Below are 23,855 nucleotides of genomic sequence, written 5' to 3' on the forward strand. Positions count from 1 at the left end.
ACACCCATCTGCTGTTAGCATCCCTTTGACTCCCATTCATTTTGGCGTCACTTTGACAGCGAATAACTTTACATCTGAGGCGTTTAAAGACTCCATTTGTCCATTAATTATTTCTAAAGAAACACGAAAATGTATAAAAGGCTCCATTACCATGTATCTTATGTTATGTCCCAGTAGAAGCAGTTTTTGTAAAAATAGGCTAACGATTGCGTCATAACCTGCGACTTTCTGTCGCACAGTAGAGAAATTACCGTATGGACTGGGAGGGAAGCTCACAGGCAATCTTTTACTGACTATGAGGCAATCGGGTGGACGTGAAGGCATAAAGTCAAGGGAGATTACTAATCAGAATACTAACCAAAATGTGCTCCTGTTCACGCTCGCCGTCTCTGCAAGATTCAGTAGGTGATTCAGATTTCCCGTGGCACGGCTATTAGAAGACTTACAATTGCCAGACAGGTTGCTCACGTGACATCCACGTCATTGAGCTTAGTTTGAGTCTGCGCAGTACGCTCGACACCCAGGAAGTGCGTGCTTCTAACTGACTTCACTTGTCTCCGTTGAATCCAATGGGGTCGCTGTGTCCATTTCTTTTACTGTCTATGGTCAAAAATAACCCAGCCATTTTTAGAGTCCAGTTACAGTCATCAAAGCGCTTGCATATTAGCTTGAAGTATCAGTATCAGGCATTGGTATTGACTGATCAGGAAGACAAAAAATCTGTACTCTGTATCGGATGCAAAAATCCTGATCAGAGCATCCCTATACTCAACATTATTGTCCATCTCAGACACATTCTCCTCTGTCACTTTCACTGTCAAAAAGCTCTAACAAAATCTCAATGACAGAAAACCTTTGCTTATAGCCCATTTTCAATTGAGAGTGAGCATAAAGAGAGAGCCCACTGATCACAAAGAGAAATGGTTAGAAGGCTTCTGTGCAGGCTTTTATTTGTTTGCTCTGCCCATATGGACCACGAGAATAATGTTTTTCCCTCCACCACGGAACGGGAAATATAAATTTCCACTTCACCATGAATGTTAGCTATCAGTGGTTCTCGCAGTGTGGTTGTTATGTTAGATCTATGAAACTTAAGAAAGACTTAAAAAATAAAATAAAATATTTATAATATATATTAAATATACAAATTTATGCCATTTTTTTTTTTTACCAAAACAAATTTATGTATAGTTTTTACAGCTTATAGAGCCTGGATTCAAAGAACACAGATGCTACAAAATGTGAAGAGGACATTGAAAATAACATCATTATCAGGGCTTGACATTAACACCCGCCAAATGCGGGTAGATTTCGGCTGTGGCGGGTAAGACAGACAATCCCACTAGCCACTTTGGCAGGTTGAATTTATTTTTTATTGTAGTTTTCTTAAAAGTTTTGCAAAATTATAAACAATGCGCAATGCTACACTAGGAAAGTACAACTCCCATTAGCACTTCCTGCACCCAAGTGCAACGTACTGAGACCGTTTGTTGAGACGTGCGCGATCACTGGAGACTCTCATTGTGTACCAAAGAGCCACCTTTTTACCAGAGAGAGAGCGCGAGAGCTGATGGATTTGCGAATGGACGGGACGCAGTCTGAGCGCATACACGCAGACTTCGGAAAAGATAAAACAATTGCATGGAAGTGATTGAAGAGATTTAAAGTGCGTGCACACTCTCTGGGCAAGAGCGGAGAGAAATTCATAGCTCATACCTGAATGTACACATCCCATTTTTGTCTGAAATCAAAGGAAACCCACAAGTGGAGAGGTTTGCGCATCATTTTAATGAAGGCTACTTTGTGCAGCAATAATGTCCTCTCGACATTTGCCATTAAAAGTCTTAAATAACTTTTAAAACCACAATCAAGCATATAAAATGTACTGCTGTTGTTAATAAATATTTAGAGTGTTTGTCTAGGGTTTATGTGTCTATCTCTTCAGTTAACCTTCTACACCCCTGCTCCACTTTTAATATATACATTAGAAGTTAATCTATTGATGCCTTACTAGCATGATTTCATCCACCTAAATATATGATATGATCTATACTGTAAAACCTGATATATACCAGCTAATAAATGTAGTCTTAATTTGGGTGGTCAGTGGTCAGTCTGCATTAAAGTCAATCTGCATCTAATCTAGTTAAAACAAGTAAAATTACTCAAATTAAAGTCATTTTAGAAGGTCAAGTTTAATCATATAAAAAGTATTTTATCAGCAACAAAATTGTGGCCAGTAAAAATGCTGTGTAGCTTTGAAAACAACTAAATTAGTAATTAAATTTAACCCCCCCCCCCCCCCCCCCAAAAAAAAAAATTGCCAATCATGTATTTACAACTTTTATTGTGGTTACCCCAAAGATAATAGGAGGGTTAAGGCTTTTGCCAAAATAGTAAGGATGAAGATGAATTTCACCTTTTTAGTAAACTCACCTTTCAAAAAAAAAGATTGTAATGGCCTAGCCGAGTTTAGATCTGTGTGGTGACCTGAAGGTGGTTCTGCACAGGAGATGCCAAACAAAATTGACAGAGTTAGAGTGCTTTTACAAGGAAGAAACTGACTCTTCAGGGCTCCAGACTGCCACCAAATGGGGGCATTTTGCCACCAAAATTTGAGAGTGTGCCTCTGAATTTTACATCCAGTTGCACATGTGCGACCAGTTAATTTGACCTTTTTTTGTGATGTGACACTGAATTTGAAAACAGCACATTGTACTTTCTGCATCTATCATTAAAGTATTTATTAGTAATACAGTGTAAATTAGTAGAAATGTGAATGTTTGGATACCATTTTGATTTACAGTGTGTGCCCCTAAATTTTCTGGTTGTGCCCCTTAAATTTTCAGTTGTGGGCCACTGTGCTCCTAGTGAAAAAAGTAAGTCTGGAGCCCAGCTCTTACCCACAAAGATTACATGCAGTGATAAAATCTGAAAGGGGCTACAACTAAGTAGGGGTGTGCACACTTTCGCAGCCAGGTTTTTGTACGATTTTTATTATTCAAAGGTGGAACAGGTTTAAACATGATTAAAATAAATTCTTTTATGCATCATAAAAGCCTGCCATTTAAACAGGATGTTTAAATCCGCTGTACATAATCTGGTTTACTGAAAAAACAATAATAATAAACAGTGACCTTTCATTCTTGTTGTCATTTCAATAAGAATTTTGTTTGCTCTTTGTTTTCAGGTTTGGCAGGAAAATTGTGCTCTTTGCTACCATGGGGATTCAGACAGCATTTTCCCTAATTCAAATCTTCTCTCCATCTTGGTTGATCTTCTGTTTGTTGGCTTTCGTCGTTGGAATTGGACAAATTTCTAACTATATGTCAGCATTTGTTTTAGGTACATGCTTTTGATATACTGTGATTTAAAGTGTATGTTAGAATAAAAGCCTATCGCTTTAGACTCATTAATAGGACCGAAAATGTGAAAGCTCCAAAAAGCATACAACCATAAAAGTAATCATTAAGACTCCATTGAATTGATACATTTATTTTTAAGTAAAACAATTGGTGCATACAAGAGAAAGATTACAATTTTAAACCTATAAATATTTTAAGCCCAACAAGCCGCCATATTTGGGTGGCGTAACATTAAAACACATTTGATCGAAGTGTGAGTAAATAATGAAAGAACTTTTATTTTTTGGTAAACTTTTTGTATTTATTTATTTACAGTATAGAGCACTCTACAGGCTACTCTGTAGCTCCAAGGTGCGTTACATACATTGTCAGCAAATCGATAATTTAAAATACAATAAATCAAACAAACAACACGACAAAACATATCATCCATCATCAATGATAAATAGTCCTATACTGTACAAAGCAAGGGAAGACAAGTGTAATTTTAAATGACTCCAGAAGATGCCTAGGGTTGGGGACGATCTAACCTCGAAGGGAAGCTTATTCCATAGCCTTGGACCAGTGACAGCAAACGACATAAGTCTGACAGGTTCCAGAGTAAATAACATTACGATAATCTATCTGGGAGAAGATAAAGGCATGGATGACTTTTTCTAAGTTGCTAGTTGACAAAATTGGTTTTAACTTAGCTATTGCCCTCAGATAAAAGAAACTATTCCCAACTACAATTTTTATTTGACTGTCAAATTTAAAGATGAATCAAAGATGACTCCTAGGTTTTTCACTCTGTCCTGCAAATTACATGCCATTGGGCCTAATATGTCACATTCCGCCTTGAATGACCAAATCATAATTTGTTTTGCACCTGTTAACTGAAAAAGTTTATCAGCCATGCAAACTTAAACTTCAACCAAACATCTATGGAGTGTTGGACGATGATCAGTACAGGTTGGCTTTAAAGGCAAGTAGATCTGTGTATAATCCGGATATAAATAATAAGAGATACCATATTTTTTTGAATCATTCCCAACGGGAGCATATATATTAAAAACAAAATGGGGTCCAAAATGGACCCCTGAGGAGCCCCACTAGTAAGATGCACCGGATGCAAAGAGAAATGACTAACCTTCATTATAAAAGATCTTTGCTCTAGATAAGAAGCAAACCATGAGTGAACCGTACCTTGTATTCCCACAAACTGCTGGTTCAGGAGAATCAAATGGTCGATGGTGTCAAATGCTGCAGAAAGATTCAAAAGTATTAATGCAGCATGGTTCCCTGCATAACTTATGAGCAACAGATCATTCATTACCCTTAAGGATCTGACTCAGTACTATGTTTACATCTAAAACCGGATTGGAATTGATCTAAAATATTATGCTTAGTTAAGAAAATACTTAATTGTCTAAGGACTACTTTTTCTAAAATCTTGGATAAAATGGGAATTTTCGATATATGACGATATTCACTCAGATCATAAATGTCCAGATTGTCTTTCTTCAAGAGTGGCTCAATAATGGCTTGCTTTAAACAGGGTGGTACAACCCCATTATGAAAACAACTATTAATAATTGGTAGAATACACTGACTTATAAAATCAACACCATTTTTTAATATATTTGCAGGGACAGTGTCACTGGGACAGAATGAATGCTTCAAATGAAGATAATATCATGAATTTCCAAAAGTGACACAGTTTTAAACTGAATAAAACAGAATCATATTTTTTCATTACACTCAATTTAGCAGCATGAATACCAGTACTGGCTCTAATCTCATTAATTTTCTCCACAAATTTTTTTGTGGTTAACTCATTCCTCACCAGCCTTTTTTGTGATTTTCACAAAAGTTTAACAAAATGCCTTTCAGGAAATTTTTCTTCTAAAAATATATAAACATACAAATATATCAAATGAGAGAACAGACATTCTGCTTTCAAACTAACAATAAACAAACGGGGAATTTTTTTTGATCCTATCTATATTTTTTGCGCCATCTACTAGATAATCGCTGTATTACAGATTAACAAAAATCTCACTAGGAACACATTTTTATGCAAATTTTTTCTCTTAATTGACGAGATAACTAGTCAATGGCAGGGAAAGAGTTAAGAGTTGTTGGCAATGATATTAGCAAAATAACTTTCTTTAAAGTATTTAACAGCTTTTTGATATTTGATATTTAGTAAGACTTTTCCTCAACAATTGAAGTGAAATTTGCAATTTATCTTTGTTCCATTTTCTTTCTGCTCTTCTACAATCCTGTTTGTCCTACAGGAATGGAGATATTGAGTGGATCAGTTCGGGACATCTTCTCCACTCTTGGTGTGGGCATTTGCTTCTCAATTGGGTATATGATACTCCCATTGGCTGCATACTTCCTACGTGACTGGAGAATGCTACTTATTGCTCTAACCATTCCTGGTTTCTTCTACATACCCCTTTGGTGGTAGGTGTAAGCTTTGTGCCAATGGATACTATTTATATATTAACTTCTTAACATTATTCCAGCATCTATGGGTGTATTTATTTAAATCTATACACAAGTTTATCTGTAACATTTTACAGTCAGGTTGTATTAGTAAACATTAGAAAATGCATTAACTAACTTTAAAAAAAACAATCATAAATGAACAATATAGTTCCTTTTCAGTCAGTCACTACAACGTCACGTTATAACCAACTAATTGGGAACCATTTCGCGGACACCAATCTACTTCGAGAAACTATTAAAACACCAATGAACTTGACATGCAGGTATTTGCATCTGCCGGCGCTGCCCAGCCGCGCGAGTATTTAACGAGAGGCAAGTGCATTACCAAATCACTCTTTTCGCTTCGAAAGCCGGCATATCAACTGCTATTGAGAAGCTCTCTCTGCTCGTGGGATACACTGCATGATGAGGTTGTTGGAGTAACGGCACACAGAGGTTTTAAGTCAGGGGTTCTCAGAGTTTACATTCAAAGGTCCAAATCTGAATGCTCATCATTTTCATAGGTCTGGAAAAACTTATTGTTTCCTGGGGCCTCATTTATCAAGCGTGCGTACGCACAGAAGTGTGCGTACAGTGTGCGTAGGAACAGTTTTTACGTAAAGTGTGGAATTTATCAAATTGCACTTATACGTAGAAATGTGTGTAAATATACGCACACCTCGGAGTATGCGTACGCAGAGCATCTAGTGGTAGAATAGCGATACTACACAGGACCGTCCATCCCCAGCGTTAAAAGAACACTTTGCCTATTTATTATCCACCCCAAGGTGTTAAAAGTGATTACTGTTAATAAAGTAACTGCAAATCAGTGTTGAAGTTAATTCATGAAATTATTGTCTAACCCTATATTAGAAAGCTCCGTCAAATGCTTGACACAGTGGCTTATCTTGCATTATTGGAAGACTTGGCAAATCATCCATTCAGCCGGGAGCGCGTTTTCAGAGATCGCGCCGATGATGATGGTTATGCGGCTGTCCAAGGAAAGTTCTGTCATTGTCTGTCCTCCTACAGATTTCACGTCGGTGTGCTGTGACGCGTTTTTTTTAGCTGATAATTTAATGTCAAACCACTTTTTTTATTTCTAGAAGTGTTCTCATACCCAACGGAATTAAACTCACTGGTAACATGTTCCCATGCAGATTTGTTTTATTTTGTTAGTCATTCCTCCCGCACTAAGTGAACCAAACAGATGTGCTATTAGGATTTAACCTCATCCACCAGTAACTCAATTTCTGTGTCTGTAAAGTTCCTCTTTTTCGCTCTCTTTGCCATTATTGCGATGAGGGAAAAGCACAACAACGTGACTTATAACGGGAGGTGTTGTCACCATATATGGTTCATTGGAGGCGTTTCGGAATGCAAATGACATTGAACGTGCATGAGCATGGTGCTTAAGAACGCATGGGATTTATCATCAAGGATTACTTACTGATGTGCGTACGAACCACGTGCGCACGTTTGATAAATCCCGATTTTTTTGTACTTAAGCACGTTCTAAATTTCATTCGTAGGTACAAATATAGAACATTTTCTACGCAATGTTGATAAATGAGGCCCCTGGAATTTTTGTAGGTGGCGCTCTCTATGCCCAATTTTGAAACCTATACCACATGTAAATTGTCGGACCTCTGTGCTCGGGCCCAAATAAATGGAGCAAAAACAACACACCCCAGTGCTCTGATTCTTTACAGGTTTATTCCAGAGTCTCCACGGTGGCTGCTGTCTCAGGGAAGAGTAAAAGAGGCTGAAGCAATTCTTAGAAAGGCTGCTAAGTTGAATGGGGTTGAGGCTCCTGATGTCATTTTCCCCCAACTCCAGGTGAAATCCATATATCCATATATGACCATGCTGTGCTTTTTAGATAACACACTGACATGTAAGCTTGCAAAGACAAAGCTTTATTTTATTCAAGAGAAAATCTTCAAAAAGATCCTAAAGCTCTGTTTACACTTGGTATTAAGATGCGTTTTGGTTGATCAGATCACAAATGGACAAGAGATACATATTCTTGTTTTAAACCCTCTCTTTTGTCCACTTTCGACTGCTTCTGTCTTGGTTTCTTCAAGGGGATGGTCTGTGAGCAAGTCTTTAAAACGTGGTTTTAAAGTGGGAGAAAAAATGGGTTAAAGTTGACGCACACTAATACTATACTCATACCGCTGTTTGTGTTGTTAGTAAACATGCTGCACAATGTTTTGCTCATGTATATGTAAGTGCTTTCTCAGATATTTCGGACTAATTGTTGATATTACCCTAGCAAAATGCTTGCCAAAAAATTGAAAGAGGTGACAGAAGTCAGGACATATGTAAAAACATTGTGCTTAGTACATTACACATTAGATCAATAGGTGGAGAGTAGGCGGTCTTTTAATTATCTTTATTGACAGACTAGAAGTACAAAAAAACAAAACACACACAATATACAAATGTCCATAGTAGGAGTTGAACCAACTAGTCGACTTTAATTCAATGTCGTGACGCTTTAAGCTTGACGTCGACTAGTCGCGTTGATCACGTGACATAAGATTGCGCTAATTTTGATATTAACAACATGGCCGCGTCGCAGTCGACAACAAATGAAGAGCCCGGAGGGTCATTGCAGCAAGAAAGCAGCAGTAGTAGGCCTAACGTTACATCAAGTATGTGGAAATACTTCACTAAAGATGAAGCTTGCAAAAATGTCACCTGCAAAATATGTAAGCCTGTTCTGAAGTATAACAAGAGTACAAGTGTAATGCACACGCATCTGAAAAGGCATCCGCTAAGCACGATAAGTGAGGAGCGCAAACCATCTCAACAACAGTCAATTAGAAACTTCACTAAACCACCTGCTGTGACATAGAAACGACGAATTGAATTTTATCTTCAAAGACACTTGACCTTTAGCTGCAGTGCACGGAGAAGGTTTTAGAGAAATACTGCACTTTTTTACCTGGCTACGATATTCCATCGTACAAGACATTGTGGAACACTATCAAACACCAGTACGACAGCATGCGTGAAAAAATTGTAGAGGAGATGAGAGACCAGACTGTGTCGCTATCAACCGATTTGTGGACGTCCTCCACTATAGAGCCGTACATCACAGTAACTGCTCACTATATCACCGACACATGGAAGCTGACGGCACGAGTGCTTTGTAAATCAATGATGCCAGAGAGACATACTGCAGCCAACATTGCTGACTGTTATTCTGAAATAATTAAGAAATTGGGGCATACAGGTGTTTTGCACAGTCCACGAAAATGCCAGTAACATGAATTTAGCTATGGAGTTATGTGAAATGTTTCCTAAAGATCTGGGGTGCACCGGACACACCCTACAGCTAGCCATAAAAGCAGGCTTAGTCTTACCTGACGTTTTCAAAAGTTATTGATGCAGCAAGGAGGGTTGTTAGTCACTTTCGCCACTCAGCGTTAGCCACGTGTGCCCTAAGGAAATGACAGGAACAACTTGGCATAAGACCCAACAAACTTCAGACAGATTGTGCGGTCCGATGGAATTCCACATACGTAATGATCCAGCGACTGTTCAAGCAAAGAATCGTGGTGCAATCTGTGCTTGCAGAGGAAACCGTCACCAAACCAGCCATCCAAGAGAGCATCGAATTGGGAGATGCTTGAACAGCTGATTCCAGTGCTGCAACCTTTGGCCAAGGCCACCGAGATAATGTGTGCGGAGTTGCATGTCGGGCTGTCTTTTATCTTTCCAGTCATTTTCAACATGATCAGCACCACTTTGCGCGTCGAAGCATCTGACATGACAGCTGTACGTGCCTTTAAGAACACTGTTCGACGGCAGTTGGAAATACGGTTTAAACTGGAGTCCGACGATCTGACAGAATTCATCCCCACTGTGGCATGTATGCTCAATCCTCGTTTTAAACATCTTCATTTCATCCCAGAGGGTAAAAGAGAGGCTGCTCACAGCCACCTGAACAGCCTGGTTTCGGATGAGGGAGAGCCGCTTGCGGCAAAAGGTGGGTCCCCTGAATGAAACTGCTAGAATCATTTTATTATCTGTTAAGTTATTAGGCAATGCCATGTAGGGCTGCACGATGTGAGGAAAAGTTGCGATGTGCGGTGACATTGTTTAATGTTGCGATGATGATGTGAGTTGCAATAAATATTTTATATTTTTTCATGTTTAAGGGGCCATTCACATGTTACTGCACGCCTACATTTGAAATAATGAACTTGAGGACGCAATATGTGAATCACTGTTCCACAGTACCTGTGTTTGCGGCGTCATCTCTCCTAAATCCAAAATAATTCCATGATAAGAATTGCTGTTCCTTTTCACCACAAGGTCTTCGTCTGACAACACATTTTCCTCACTCTTCTCTCCTTTCTCCGCCATTGTTTTTTGCTAACAGGCACAGCGTCGTAACTGACACCTCACAAATCAATCTGAGCGTAGCTGACTTGGGGGTTCCCCTGATTGGCCTAATAGCATGAACGCGCAAACCATCCGTGCGTCCCAAACTGCCTACTTCCATACCATATAGTATTCAAAAAGTATGAGAAGTAGTGCTTTTCGCCTACTATATAGTATGGAAGTATGCGGTTTGGGACGCCGGGCATGTCTTCAGGACTAAACGTGATAGGTCAAACGTTTATTACATGCGCTTACCGTTTTCCCTTCATTCATCATGTCAAGGCTGTCTGTTGCGATGTGTTCATCGCGTGAGTTCATATCGCGATGACGTTAAGATTTTTCCCAGGATAAGAGATGTTTTAATCTTTTTTTATTTTTAACATTTGTTTTAAGAGATTCATAGAAGATTTTTTTATCTATACCAAAAATTAAAGGCGGGTTTTATTGAGAGTATTTTAGATTTATGTAAATTAAATTTCCCTAATAGAATCATCAATTTTAGTGCAAATCAACATCAGAGGAGCCAGAGTTACATTCCAGAAAAAGAATCATAAAGTCATCAATTATTTTTTACTGAAGAGATAAGTTATTGTTTTAAAAACGGAAGTAAAAGCATAACGCATGCTATTCGCGTTTTACCGGGAAATGAGTCTCAATTTAAAACATATTTATTTAAACATATAAATGATTTATTACTAATTCACCTGCAAATAATTGGAATATTATTTTGTATTACTTGGATCTGCGTATCACTAATGTAAATGTGCAGATGTGAATTTTAATTTATAGCGCTTTCTTTCTTCTTTTCATCCTAGCTCGTCATGTGAACAGCGGGGGTGAGCCAGTAACTGGAAAAAAGGCCCGACTTGAAGAAGATTTTGAACAGCTTTTTGGGCCACACTATCACAGTGGAAGGAAAACGGCGCAATCCACAGCAGCCGAAGAAATAAGTGCATATTTTTCAGCACCACAAATTCCCACGATGGAGAACCCCTTGCAGTGGTGGGCTCTTTTCCCCGTTTGGCCAAGCTTTGCAAAAGATACTTGGGTGTTCCAGCTACCAGTAACCCCAGCGAGAGAATTTTTCACTGGCTGGGAATACCATCAGCCGACTGTGGGCAAGCCTCCATCCAGCTCACGTTGATGCCCTCGTGTTCTTGCATGCAAACCATGATTGAAAATTAAAAACTGTGAATTAGCAGGACTGTGATAGTGATTAGGGGTGTTATCTTGAGTAAAAAGCATTGTTTGCTGAAAAAAAATGCGTTAAAACGGGAGTTATTGTTCCATTTTAACCGTTAAGTTTCAACATATGAGCTTTATAATTTTAGCATTGTTATGCCGACATGCATGGATTCAAAAATGCATTAAAACGGGAGTTATTGTTGCATTTTAACTGTTAAGTTTCAACATATGAGCTGTATCATTTTAGCACATGTAAACAGCCCCTAAATTATAAAATGTAAAATTCTCCCTCATTTGTAAACCTCTTTGGATAAAATCATCTGCCCAATGATTAAATGTAAAGTATCCTAGTAAGCACTCATCAACAGCTTTCACACATACAGTCTTTACTGTTAAATTACAGTTAAGAGATCGTGCGTGAACAGGTACATTTTTAAAGTTCCCATGGTATTTTAAAGTTGCCTTATATTTACATTTAGGCTGAGGCTAGTTTTAGATGGGTTTTGGACACTTTTTTGTGGTCAAGCTGTCTGGGCTGTGAGACCAGCTGACACACCAGCTTGACCAGACTGTTAGACAGCTTTGACATGCTGGGAGGACCAGCTTTAACCAGCTACTTCCATCTTAAACCAGCTAAGACCAGCCAACCAGCCTAGCCAAGCCAGAATTCCAGCTTGGTCAAGCTGGTTTAAACTGGTTGGTCAGCCTGACCCGATAAGACCAGCTAAAAGTGTCTAGAATGCCTCTAAAACCAGCCTGCTAAGCCAGCCTAACCAACTAGAACCAGCCAATCAATTTTTAGATTTTCCATATTTACATGAGAAACAATGTCATGACGTAGTAACACTTTAGACTTTCCCTATTACACTGCCTGTTAAGATATTTTTTGTAAAGTAAAGCTCTGGGGCCGGTTGCACCAGCTGTGCGAAAGTTACAACGTAGCCTAGTTACGACATAAATGGGCATGAAGTTACAACTTATGCACTAAATGTTTATACTAAATTATGAAGAGCCGCAAGTTTGTCAACAAGTTTTCAAGAACTGTTTTGTTTTCTTTGTATCCATCAATTCAAATAAGAATTTCTTCATGACTGAATTTTTTTTCCTGTTTCTTTTCTCCTTCATGTGTGGGAAAGATATTTTACATTAAAAGTGTAATGTTTTGAGGTCAATAACATCTTCTTTAACATCTTTTTAGTAGGGCTGTCAAAAGATTAATCGTGATTAATCACATCTAAAATAAAAGTTTGTGTTTACATAACATATGTGTGTGTAGTGTGTATAATTAATATTTATATATAAAAACACACACAGTCATGTATATATTTAAGAAAAATTGGTTATATTTATATATAAAATATTTATATTTCTATATAATATAAATTATATAAATGTTTATACAGTATATAAATGCAAATATTTCTTAAATATACACATGAATGTGTGTGTATTTATATATACATAATAATTATACACATTACACACACATATGTTATGTAAACACAAACTTTTATTTTAGATGTGATTAATCACGATTAATCTTTTGACAGCCCTACTTTTTAGCTTTTGGTTTAGGCCAATCAAGAATGATTTTGAAATTACGTGCTGTTCAGACTATTTTACCTATTAGAAGGCTTGTGATTGAATTCTAGGCAACAACACATTACTTTATGGAGAGCTTACGACCTACATTCTAGCTACATTCTGCCTTAAGAACAAACAATGCAACCGAATAAAGTACAGAGTTAGTGTAACTAAGGGGGCTGCTTAAACAAAGTGAGAGAGAGCGAGTTTATAATAATACAATCCCAAAAGGGCAGGCAAACATATCTAAAAGAAAAGACAAAGACAAAATCCAAAAAAGGCAATGGGTCATAAAATGAAACAATAGAAAATACAAGAAACCGCTTAGTAGGACAGGTTGCAGCTGATAATAATTAGCAGTGTGATGATGTGATTGAACCAGCTTTATAATGACAAACAGGAAGTGAATGGTGAGGTGAGACATGACATAGTTTCAAAATAAAAGACCAGAGACATGATTTCAACATAAAAGACATTAACAATAAACCACACAGAACACAATACAAAACCCTTAAAGAACCCTGGAACTCTTAGGGTTAAAGAACCCTAAAGAACTCCTGGAGCCCACAAGACACAACATAATTACAAAGAGTCCATGGGTGGGTCATTGGGGTTCCAGGATCTTGAGGCAGGACATGAACAGGTAACAGAGGCGGGCCAGGATCGTGAGGCAGCAGCGGACCGGGATCGTGAGGTAGCAGCGGGCCGGGACCGTTAGGCAGACGTGGACAATTCGAAACCTCGGCCATGTCCTCTGCCTCCTCCATGCATCCGGGTACTACCCCCCCCCCCCCCCAAAAAAAAAATACTAAGGGGAACTTCAGCCATCCTGGGAACAGGAGACATTGGACACCATTGTGGCGCTGGTGCCGTTCTAGACCTGCAGACAGAGACATAGAGAGAGGCTGGCATAGCCAGGTTAGCAGACAACATGTCAGTGAAAGCAGAGAATTCAATAATGTCTATCTTGAGCCAGGCAGAGAGTTCATAGTGTTTATGATTGTCCATCTTAAACAGGGCAAAGAGTCTATGGGAGTCATGCACAGCCATTTTGGTAAAGGCAGAGAGTCTATGGAGCTTGAGAATGACCATACTAGCTGACTTACAAGACACAGGGAATTCAGGGGTAACCATCTCGGCATCTACGGTACATGAAACTCAGGAAACTTGGACACAGGCCTCATGGTCATGACAGAAAATTTAGGAGACTTAGGCTGAGCAGACTTGGTCGAGACAAGAAGCTCAGGGGACTCAGATTCAAACATTCTAACCAAAACAGGAAGTGCAGGTGAACTAGACGAATCAGGTGTTTCAGATGATTCACTTTTGACAGAATGTGCAGGAGGCTCAGGTTTGGACCTTCTAGTCGTGATAGGAGGTGTATCAGATGTCTTGGATGATTCAGTTTCAGGGGCTTGAGAAACATCACAGGAAACAGAAGAGCAGAAAGCAGACCACACACACCACAGAGCCATGGCAAATACAGGAAGGACAGAATTCAAAGGGCATACCTCCGTAGTGATAGGGACCATTGAACTGGACATAATCCTAGTTGCCCGTACAGACATCATCTGGGCATCCATCAGACTAGACATAAATAGTTGACTCCTGGCATAAACTGGAGAGGTAGCTGAAGCAGCCATCTTGTGAAGTGGCTGAGGTGCGGCAGACATTTTGTGTACTGACTCGGGTGTGGTAGACGTCATGAGATTAGGGTGCAGGTATGATAATTGCCCTCTGAAGAACAGGTGTGGTCATGCTGACGGCCCTCTTAACAACAGGTGCAGGTATGGCGGTAGCCATCTTTAAAACAAGGGCAGGCATGGTGACAGCCATCTTAGGTACAGGGACAGGCTTGGTGGCGGCAATCTTAGTAACAAAAACAGGCATGGTTGCTGATTGTGGCAAAACATGAATAGTCTTTGGTTTTGTAAATCTGGCATTAAGGGGTATGGCAGCATGCAAAACTGCACCCACAAAATCCACCAATAAACACTCACAGTCCAAGGGTACAAACTTGCGTAGTGTGGAGTTGAGTCCCAGCCAGTACCACGCACGAAGGCATCGTTCCGGGTAATCGTCCGAGATGCCAAACTCCAAAACTTAGCAGTATACTCATGAATAGATCCATTACCTTGATGCAATGAATGTAGGGCTGTGGCTTCCATATTATCGGCTGGGATAAATAATCCTCCGCTGGATTCTGGTAAGGCTAAGTATTCTGTAATGAAGGGGGCTGCTTACACAAAGCGAGAGAGAGAGATGAATCCAGATGCAAAGAAGTTTATTATACAATCCCAAAAGGGCAGGAAAACATATCCAAAAGGGTAATCCAAAGATGAAATCCAAAACAGGCAATGGGTATTAACATGAAACAATAGAAAATACAAGAAAACGCTTATTAAGACAGGTTACAGCTGACAATACTTGGCAGTGTGATGATGTGATTGAACCGGCTGACAAACAGGAAGTGAATGGTGAAGTGACATAGTTTCAATATAAAAGACCAGAGACATGACTTCAACATAAAAGACCTTAACAATAAACCACACAAGACAAAACCCTTACAGTTAGTTATAAACAACCTAGTAGTTACTAAGGCTCTAGTTTGGACTTTACGTCCCAGTTTAAGAACTTACGTATGATTGGTGCAACCCTACCCTTATTTCTGTAAATCAGTGGTCACCAATCCTGATCCTGAAGGGCCGGTGTCTCTGCAGAGTTTAGGTCCAACCCTAATCAAACACACGTGAAGCAGCTAATTAAAGTGCTTCAGGTGTGTGTGATTAGGGTTGGAGCTAAACTCTGCAGAGACACCGGCCCTCCAAGACCAGGATTGGTGACCACTGCTGTAAATACGGTAATTAAATAAAGGGGTGTTCTTGTTCCTATCACTCTCATATTGGCATGCTTAATGTTTTCTTAGCTGTGCACATCCTATTGTCTACATGGGTGGATGGTGTTTTTGAAGTTTTGATTGTTGTGTACTAAAAAAAATTTTTTGTTTCACATGAACTGCAGTTAATGGAAAAGCCTGAAAAAATGCAGACCTACAATCTCTTTGACCTGGTAAAGTCCACCAACATCCGCTGCATTACTGTCCTGCTGTGCATGGTCTGGTGAGACTTCTTTTGTTGTGCTCTATCAAAAACAAATAAATCACAGTTCTTTATAGTTGATGTGCAGGTCTAATCGATTTAAAAATGTATTTGTTACTACTGCAATCAAAGCTTTAAATAGAGATAAAATACTGTGAAAATTGCCCATTGTGCTTTGTATGTATTCATTTCCTTTTTTTAAATATATGTAATATTTTATGAAGGGAATGTACTGACAAGCACAATGAACTTTTGGGATGGCTTTGGCATGATTGTTATTGTTCAAAGTTGTTTATTGGAGGTTTTTAGCTTGTAGTGATGTGAAAGGTAAATCATCAAATGCAGTGATATATAAAGCTAAATATAAAGCCATAATATACTGGAGTTAATATAAATCTCACTGCTAGTATGCTTCGAATGTACAAAAATCAGCAAGTCATATGAATACCTCTCACATGCTGCCCTTTTCTTTCAGGTTAACTGTTTCCATTGGATACTATGCTTTATCTCTAAACACATCCAATCTACATGGGAACATCTATGTAAATTGTCTGTTAGCAGCTGTTGTGGAAGTTCCTGCTCTCATCATGGCCTGGCTGATGTTTCGCTGCTGGCCAAGACGGCTCTGCTTGTCTTCTACCTTTTCATTAGGAGGACTCGTTCTTCTTATTTTACACTTCATACCAGAAGGTGAGACCTGAAATTGCTGTTTACAGTTTAGCTTTTATTCTACTGAACTGAAGGTAATTACAATAGTGTGCTCTGAAGTTAATGTACCACATCAGCTGTTCACACATGCAATATTTTTTCTCATTTTGCTATTACCATTCCAGTCCTCTCTAATTTGAGTTGCACTAGAGTTTTACAGTATATGGTTGTGTTGAAAATTATCATCAAAGTAATGTCAGGTTTGCTGCATTGCATCTTGTGACTGGCTAGTCTAAATTATTTGCTCCATAACAAGAGAAAAAAAGTGTGCACCACTTGCACTAGCATTTCAAAATAAATAACTAGATAGTAAAGTTTGTGTTGACTTGACAAAACCTGGCCTGAACGTTTAAAACAAATGCAACAAGCTACCATTGCAGATCATGTCTTTAGTCCTCACTCAATCTATCAGTATAATAATGACAGCAACTTGTAAACAGAGCATGCACAAGAATAACTAGGCTCGTGCATGCTCTTTCGTGCACACGTTTAATAGGCGTTCTCTCTCTGGAGTGTTGCGCATGTGCATTTTTTTTTTTTAAGTAGAATGTGGTTATTAAGTGGAGGGCAGTTATTTTCTAAAATTAACCACCCTCTAAAATCTTCCGCTATACATTTAAATTGATTGACTGTGACTGATTCTTGAACAACTCATTCCAGAGCTTGGGGGTTTAGTAAGACAAGGATCTACCACCTTTAGACACTTGATTTTCTAAGGAAAATTAAGTTACCAGAGTTTTTCAACCATATTGTACATGATTGAATGTATTCTCAAAGATACGAAGGCGCTAGTTCATTTAAGGCTTTATAAGTGATTAGCAGTATTTTAAAATGTACCTAATATTTAACTGGTAACCAGTGTTACGATAGCAAAATTGCTATCCTCCAGCAGCGTTTTGAACAAGCTAAAGCTTTTTACCTGATTTGCTTGACACCCCCCGAGTAACAAGTTACGATAATTTATTCTTAAGGTCATAAAAGCGTTGGAGACGTTGGCGATGTGACTATCAAAGGATTACTGTCGAACATCACACCTAGGTTCTTGACTGTGGATGGATGGCACAACAGTGCAGCCATCTATAGGCAACTTGTAATTTGACATATTTGTTTGAAATGTTTTGGTTCAATAAGAAGTATATCTGTCTTATTGGAGTTTAGCATAAGGAAATTATTTGCCATCCAGTCATTGATATTACTAATACATTCTGTTAGCTAAGAGAACTGATGAGTTTCGCAAGGACATAAAGCTGTGTATCATCTGCATAACAGTGATAACTTATTTTATGTTTCCTGATAATGTCTCCTAGAGGTAACATGTATAATAAGAAAGTGATAGGACCTAGAACTGAACCCTGCAGTACACTGTATTCTGAGGCTATTTTGGGGATTTCCGCCTGGATTTGGCCTACCCAATTTCAAAAGCTTCTCATACCCACAAGCAGAGCTGCACATACAAAAGTTTGGTATCATTTTACAGGAAACCCTTTGAAATTACAAAAAACACTGTTAAAAGTGCTAAACATGGTTGTATGTGTTGTCAGTCCTCTAATAAACACAAAAATAAATAGGCGCTTTTCTAAAGTCTGTATTTAAAAGTGTATAACTCTGGCCCTGAGTGGTAACGAAACCTGCAGACAGATTTGTTTGATTCCAGCAATTGCCAGCTTACAGAGGAAAAAGGAATTTTTTCTCTATCATAATAAATGCAAAAGTTATTTTACTCCAACTGATGGGAGGAATAATACGCTTATGGTGTACAATTTCTGCCTAAAAACATTTGAAGTGCTCCCATAACCACATACAGTGGAATAAATGCAATATCTTTATATCATTTTGCAGAAAACCCTTTGAAGTTACATAAAAAGCTGCTGTTTGTGACAAATTTTGTTATTTATGTTGTTTTTCATATGATGAAACGTCAAATTTTCTTTTTTTTATGTTGTAAATACTGTCTTTGATAGTGTATAACTCTGGTTCTGGGTGCTCTAGCAGACTGCAGACAGTTCTGGTTGTTAGCAGCAGCAGACAGTAAACACCCAAAAAAAGAATGAACTTTTTAGCATCTCGCATTCAAAATATATTCTTATTTTACTGAAGGGTGCGGAAATACATTTTTCATATAAATATTAATTTTTTGTTTTGCACATATAATAAATAGCAAGGGATTATATATGCACACAACCAAAGAAAATGCTGTGAATGGACTCATTTTGTAGAGTAGGACCTAAAATAAAAGATGAAGTATCATTTGTGGCTATATGTGCTATCTGAGGCAGTTCACACTCAAGTTTCCCATATGTTTACAAAAGACCATTTTTTTACCTTATTATTCATTCAACGATTGTTGGATATGTGTTAATAATAGAGCAAAAATAACGATGTAGCCTTATTCCTGAGAGTGAGAGCTTTCATTTGATATAAGACTTGCCCATGTTTGTCATACTTGAAAAATATGAAATATGTGAATATTAAATCATATAATAAATTGTTGGGGGGGTGATAGTGTAAATTAAGTGTAAATAACTTTCTTACAGTAAAAGATATGTCAAAGTGATGCATATCTGCAGAAAGTAGAGAGTCTAAGCTTTCAAACAGTATCTCATATGTGGTACTGGGTCCATGACAGACCATTAAAAATTAAAGGAATATTTTATATCAAGTCAAAATAAGATAATTCTGGACCTGGTACAGGGTCCACAGAGTCAAACGGAGAGTAACATGACTTGTCATCATTTACATAAACAAAGTGATAGCGGTCTACAAAGGTCTAGTAATATAAGAATTGAGATTTCACCCTGATTGGATGTTAAAATTAGGTAATTTGAAACTCTAAGCAGTGCCGTCTCTGTGCTATGATGGGGCCTGAATCATGATTGGAACTTTTTTGTACGTACTATTATTCACTAAGAATGTACATAATTGGCTTACCACTCCTTTTTCTAGTACTTTAGAAAGAAAATGGAGATTTGAAATTGGTCTAAAATTATAAAAAATTATACCATGAAAATTTGACTTTTTCAATTTTTAAGTGTTATAATTGGGTCGCCAGTGCTTTTATCAATTCAGAAAATCTGAATAAGATCAACCCACTTGGTTTTGGTAAACCATCTCCACAAGCATGTAAAAAAATAGGTAATTGAATTTTGGCTCCCCTGGTGATGTCAGAAGGGGATAATACCGCCCCTTTATCTGCACTATCCAACCACACCATTTAGTACACAGATCAGCTCATTTGCATGTTAAAAGACACTTGGATGTAGAGCTGTAATCGGGCCTTAAAAGTTAGGCCCGAAATGTCCGGAGCCCGACAGAATGCAGCCCGAACCCGAACGTACATTTAGATTGACAGCTTTTTAAAAGCCCGAACCCGTTTACAGCCCGACATTATTTAAATGTGCGCGCGCACACACAGCTTTTGTCAAGAATGAGAAATTAACACAGGTTTTAACATTATTTATTCATGACTAATAATCTACACGCCACTTGGAAGTTGAAACAAAGAAATAAGTAATCTGTAACATAACATCTCATTCTAAATAGGCTTATGCAATACACTATAAATATGCCAATAAAATTATTATTTCTTAACGAATTAAATTAAGATAATACATTCTGAATTAAGATGGGTATTTGGCAATAACGAAATTAAGAGAAAGGCTCCGCGGGATTTGCGTCGGCACTTCTCTCCATTACTGCCAACATTAGTCTATATCCTCTGTCTAAATTATGTAAGACTCGATTCATATTTAGTTATACATTGAAAAACCTACTCACCAAGATTAGGCTACATGTTTTTGATGAGGAAAATCATTAAATCCACTGTAAATGAATTCAGCGCGATCCTGCGCTACTGATTTGAACTTGACCGCTCATTTACCTCACAAAGCCGGAGCGGAAGCCCGAGCCCGCCCCGAGCCCGTGTAAAATGTTAGAAATGAAGCCCGAACCCGCCCGAGCCCGTCGGGTTCGGGCAAAGATCTTCAGCTCTACTTGGATGCACATTTTTGGGAGGCACATTTTTGCACACAACTACAAAGTGACAATTTTAACTTGCTAAAATAAATTATCTACAGTGAGGAAAATAAGTATTTGAACACCCTGCTATTTTGCAAGTTCTCCCATTTAGAAATCATGGAGGGGGCTGAAATTGTCATCGTAGGTGCATGTCCACTGTGAGAGACATAATCTAAAAAAAATCCAGAAATCACAATATATGATTTTTAACTATTTATTTGTATGATATAGCTGCAAATACGTTTTTCAACACCTGTCTATCAGCTAGAATTCTGACCCTCAAAGACCCATTTGTCTGCCTATAAAACGTCCACTTCCACTCCATTTATTATCCTAAATTAGATGCACCTGTTTGAGGTCGTTAGCTGCATAAAGACACCTGTCCACCCCATACAACCAGTAAGAATCCAACTACTAACATGGCCAAGACCAAAGAGCTGTCCAAAGACACTAGAGACAAAATTGTACACCTCCACAAGGCTGGAAAGGGCTACGGGAAATTGCAAAGCAGCTTGGTGAAAAACGGTCCACTGTTGGAGCAACCATTAGAAAATGGAAGAAGCTAAACATGACTGTCAATCTCCCTCAAACGGGGGCTCCATGCAAGATCTCACCTCGTGGGGTCTCAATTATCCTAAGAAAAGTGAGAAATCAGCCCAGAACTACATGGGAGGAGCTGGTCAATGACCTGAAAAGAGCTGGGACCACCGTTTCCAAGGTTGCTGTTGGTAATACACTAAGATGTCATGGTTTGAAATCATACATCGCATGGAAGGTTCCCCTGCTTAAACCAGCACATGTCCAGGCCCGTCTTAAGTTTGCCAATGACCATTTGGATGATCCAGAGGAGTCATGGGAGAAAGTCATGTGGTCAGATGAGATGAAAATATAACTTTTTGGTCATAACTCCACTAAACATGTTTGGAGGAAGAAGAATGATGAGTACCATCCCAAGAACACCATCCCTACTGTGAAGCATGGGGGTGGTAGCATCATGCTTTGGGGGTGTTTTTCTGCACATGGGACAGGGCGACTGCACTGTATTAAGGAGAGGATGACCGGGGCCATGTATTGCGAGATTTTGGGGAACAACCTCCTTCCCTCAGTTAGAGCATTGAATACGGGTCGAGGCTGAGTCTTCTAACATGACAATGACCCGAAGCACACAGCCAGGATAACCAAGGAGTGGCTCTGTAAGAAGCATATCAAGGTTCTGGCATGGCCTAGCCAGTCTCCAGACCTAAACCCAATAGAGAATCTTTGGAGGGAGCTCTGTGTTTCTCAGCGACAGGCCAGAGACCTGACTGATCTAGAGAAGATCTGTGTGGAGGAGTGGGCCAAAACCCCTCCTGCAGTGTGTGCAAACCTGGTGAAAAACTACAGGAAACGTTTGACCTCTATAATTGCAAACAAAGGCTACTGTACCAAATATTAACATTGACCTTCTCAGGTGTTCAAATACTTATTTGCAGCTGTATCATACAAATAAATAGTTTAAAATACCTTGTGATTTCTGGAATTTTTTAGATTATGTCTCTCACAGTGGACATGCACCTATGATGACAATTTCAGACCCCTCCATGATTCTGAGAGAACTTGCAAAATAGCAGGGTGTTCAAATACTTATTTTCCTCACTGTATATGATATTTTGAGTTAAAACTTCACATATGTACTCTGGAGACACCAAACATTTATTTGACATCTTAAAACATTCTTGTGAAATGTCCCCTTTAAACTAACTGGTTGAGATGCGGCTTTTTAATGAGGGGTAGGGATGCCCGATTAATTGCATGCGATTGTCATGCACATCTCGAATATAAAGCCGGTTTCTTGGTTAGCAATTAGTTCACTGACAAGAGGGGAAATATCGCATTCATAATGGCAGATGAATCGCCTGCTATTATGAATGCGATATTTCCCCTCTTATCTGTGAACTACGTCTCTGTGTAGTAAATGCCGCTCCATCTGAAAGCTCTTGGTAGTGTCCAGCCCCTATAGTGTCTGTAGTGTTCAAGTCCAGTGTGTCAATCACAGCCTGTTTGTTTTATTCGATAAATGTTACATTCTTTAATGAGAAACCGCCTGCTGCACATCTTTAATGACCATTCATTGATTGAACACTGATCAACACTGATGCTCAGTAACACTATGAAAAGAGTGGTAGGGCAAATCATAAAAAAAATAATACCTTGATATTAATAGTGCGAGTGATACAAAAGGTCTCCCTCAAGGTCATACACATGTTATCTATAAAATTATTACAGTTGTTGGAATATAAATTAGCTGTATTTAAATGTACTTAGTCCTTGGATATTAAAAGAAAGGAAACAAAGATCAGATTAAAATAACAAAACATTCAGGTATGCATATTATAGGGAAGGGTTCTGCAGAGTTTAGCTCCAACCCTAATCAAACACACCTGAGCAAGCTAATCAATGTCTTCATGATCACTAGAAAATCACAGATGGGTAAATTTGATTAGGGTTGGAGCTAAACACTGTAGTTCTCCAGCCCTCCTTGGTCAAATTTGAGGAACTCTTTTATAGATATATGATAATAATAGTCACATAATGTTATAATAACATTCAGGTATGGATTAGGGCTGCACGATTAATCGAAAAAGAATCACGATCTCGATTCATACATGTATGCGATCTTCATTTTAAATGACGGCGATTCACTTGCATATACAGTATTTCCCTGTATTCAGATTCTGCGTTTACGTGTTCACGTATTTAGATTACAATCCAAGAATATCAGTCAAACTTGCTAACACACACTCATACAGGGTAAAACCAAACCCTATTCATTCACCAATCAGACCCGATCGTTTCTCTCCTCTCTCTCATCTCATTTGCGGCGTTCCGCTGTCACTCGCGTGACGTATAACAAGGCGGCAGACCTAAACACAGTCGTTTACTTGGTGGATTTGGAGCGGCAATTTTCACCAAAAAGAGAGGATTAACGAGCGTCATTGTGGAAAATCCTGGTGGCGACGAAGAAACTGAAGATGCAAGAAGGCAAGGA

General features: G+C 38.6%; 2 protein-coding genes across 2 annotated transcripts in view; both read left to right on the forward strand.

The window, feature by feature from the left end:
- LOC135776751 (solute carrier family 22 member 4-like) overlaps positions 1–23,855 on the forward strand; it is a 71,615-nt gene that overhangs the window by 42,529 nt on the left and 5,231 nt on the right. Inside the window, exons 3-7 of the mRNA XM_065287652.2 lie at positions 3,191–3,345; positions 5,645–5,816; positions 7,553–7,679; positions 16,029–16,126; positions 16,581–16,795. Coding sequence (XP_065143724.1) covers positions 3,191–3,345; positions 5,645–5,816; positions 7,553–7,679; positions 16,029–16,126; positions 16,581–16,795 — 767 coding nt within the window. The remainder of the gene's footprint in view (positions 1–3,190; positions 3,346–5,644; positions 5,817–7,552; positions 7,680–16,028; positions 16,127–16,580; positions 16,796–23,855) is intronic.
- On the forward strand, positions 7,686–11,382 carry LOC141281033 (uncharacterized). Its single transcript, XM_073812626.1, has 2 exons — positions 7,686–9,840; positions 11,054–11,382. The coding sequence occupies exons 1-2, from the start codon at positions 9,477–9,479 to the stop codon at positions 11,380–11,382; spliced, it is 693 nt and encodes a 230-aa protein (XP_073668727.1). The 5' UTR covers positions 7,686–9,476.

Source organism: Paramisgurnus dabryanus, chromosome 18 (genome assembly GCF_030506205.2).
Source record: "Paramisgurnus dabryanus chromosome 18, PD_genome_1.1, whole genome shotgun sequence".
Lineage (NCBI taxonomy): Eukaryota > Metazoa > Chordata > Actinopteri > Cypriniformes > Cobitidae > Paramisgurnus > Paramisgurnus dabryanus.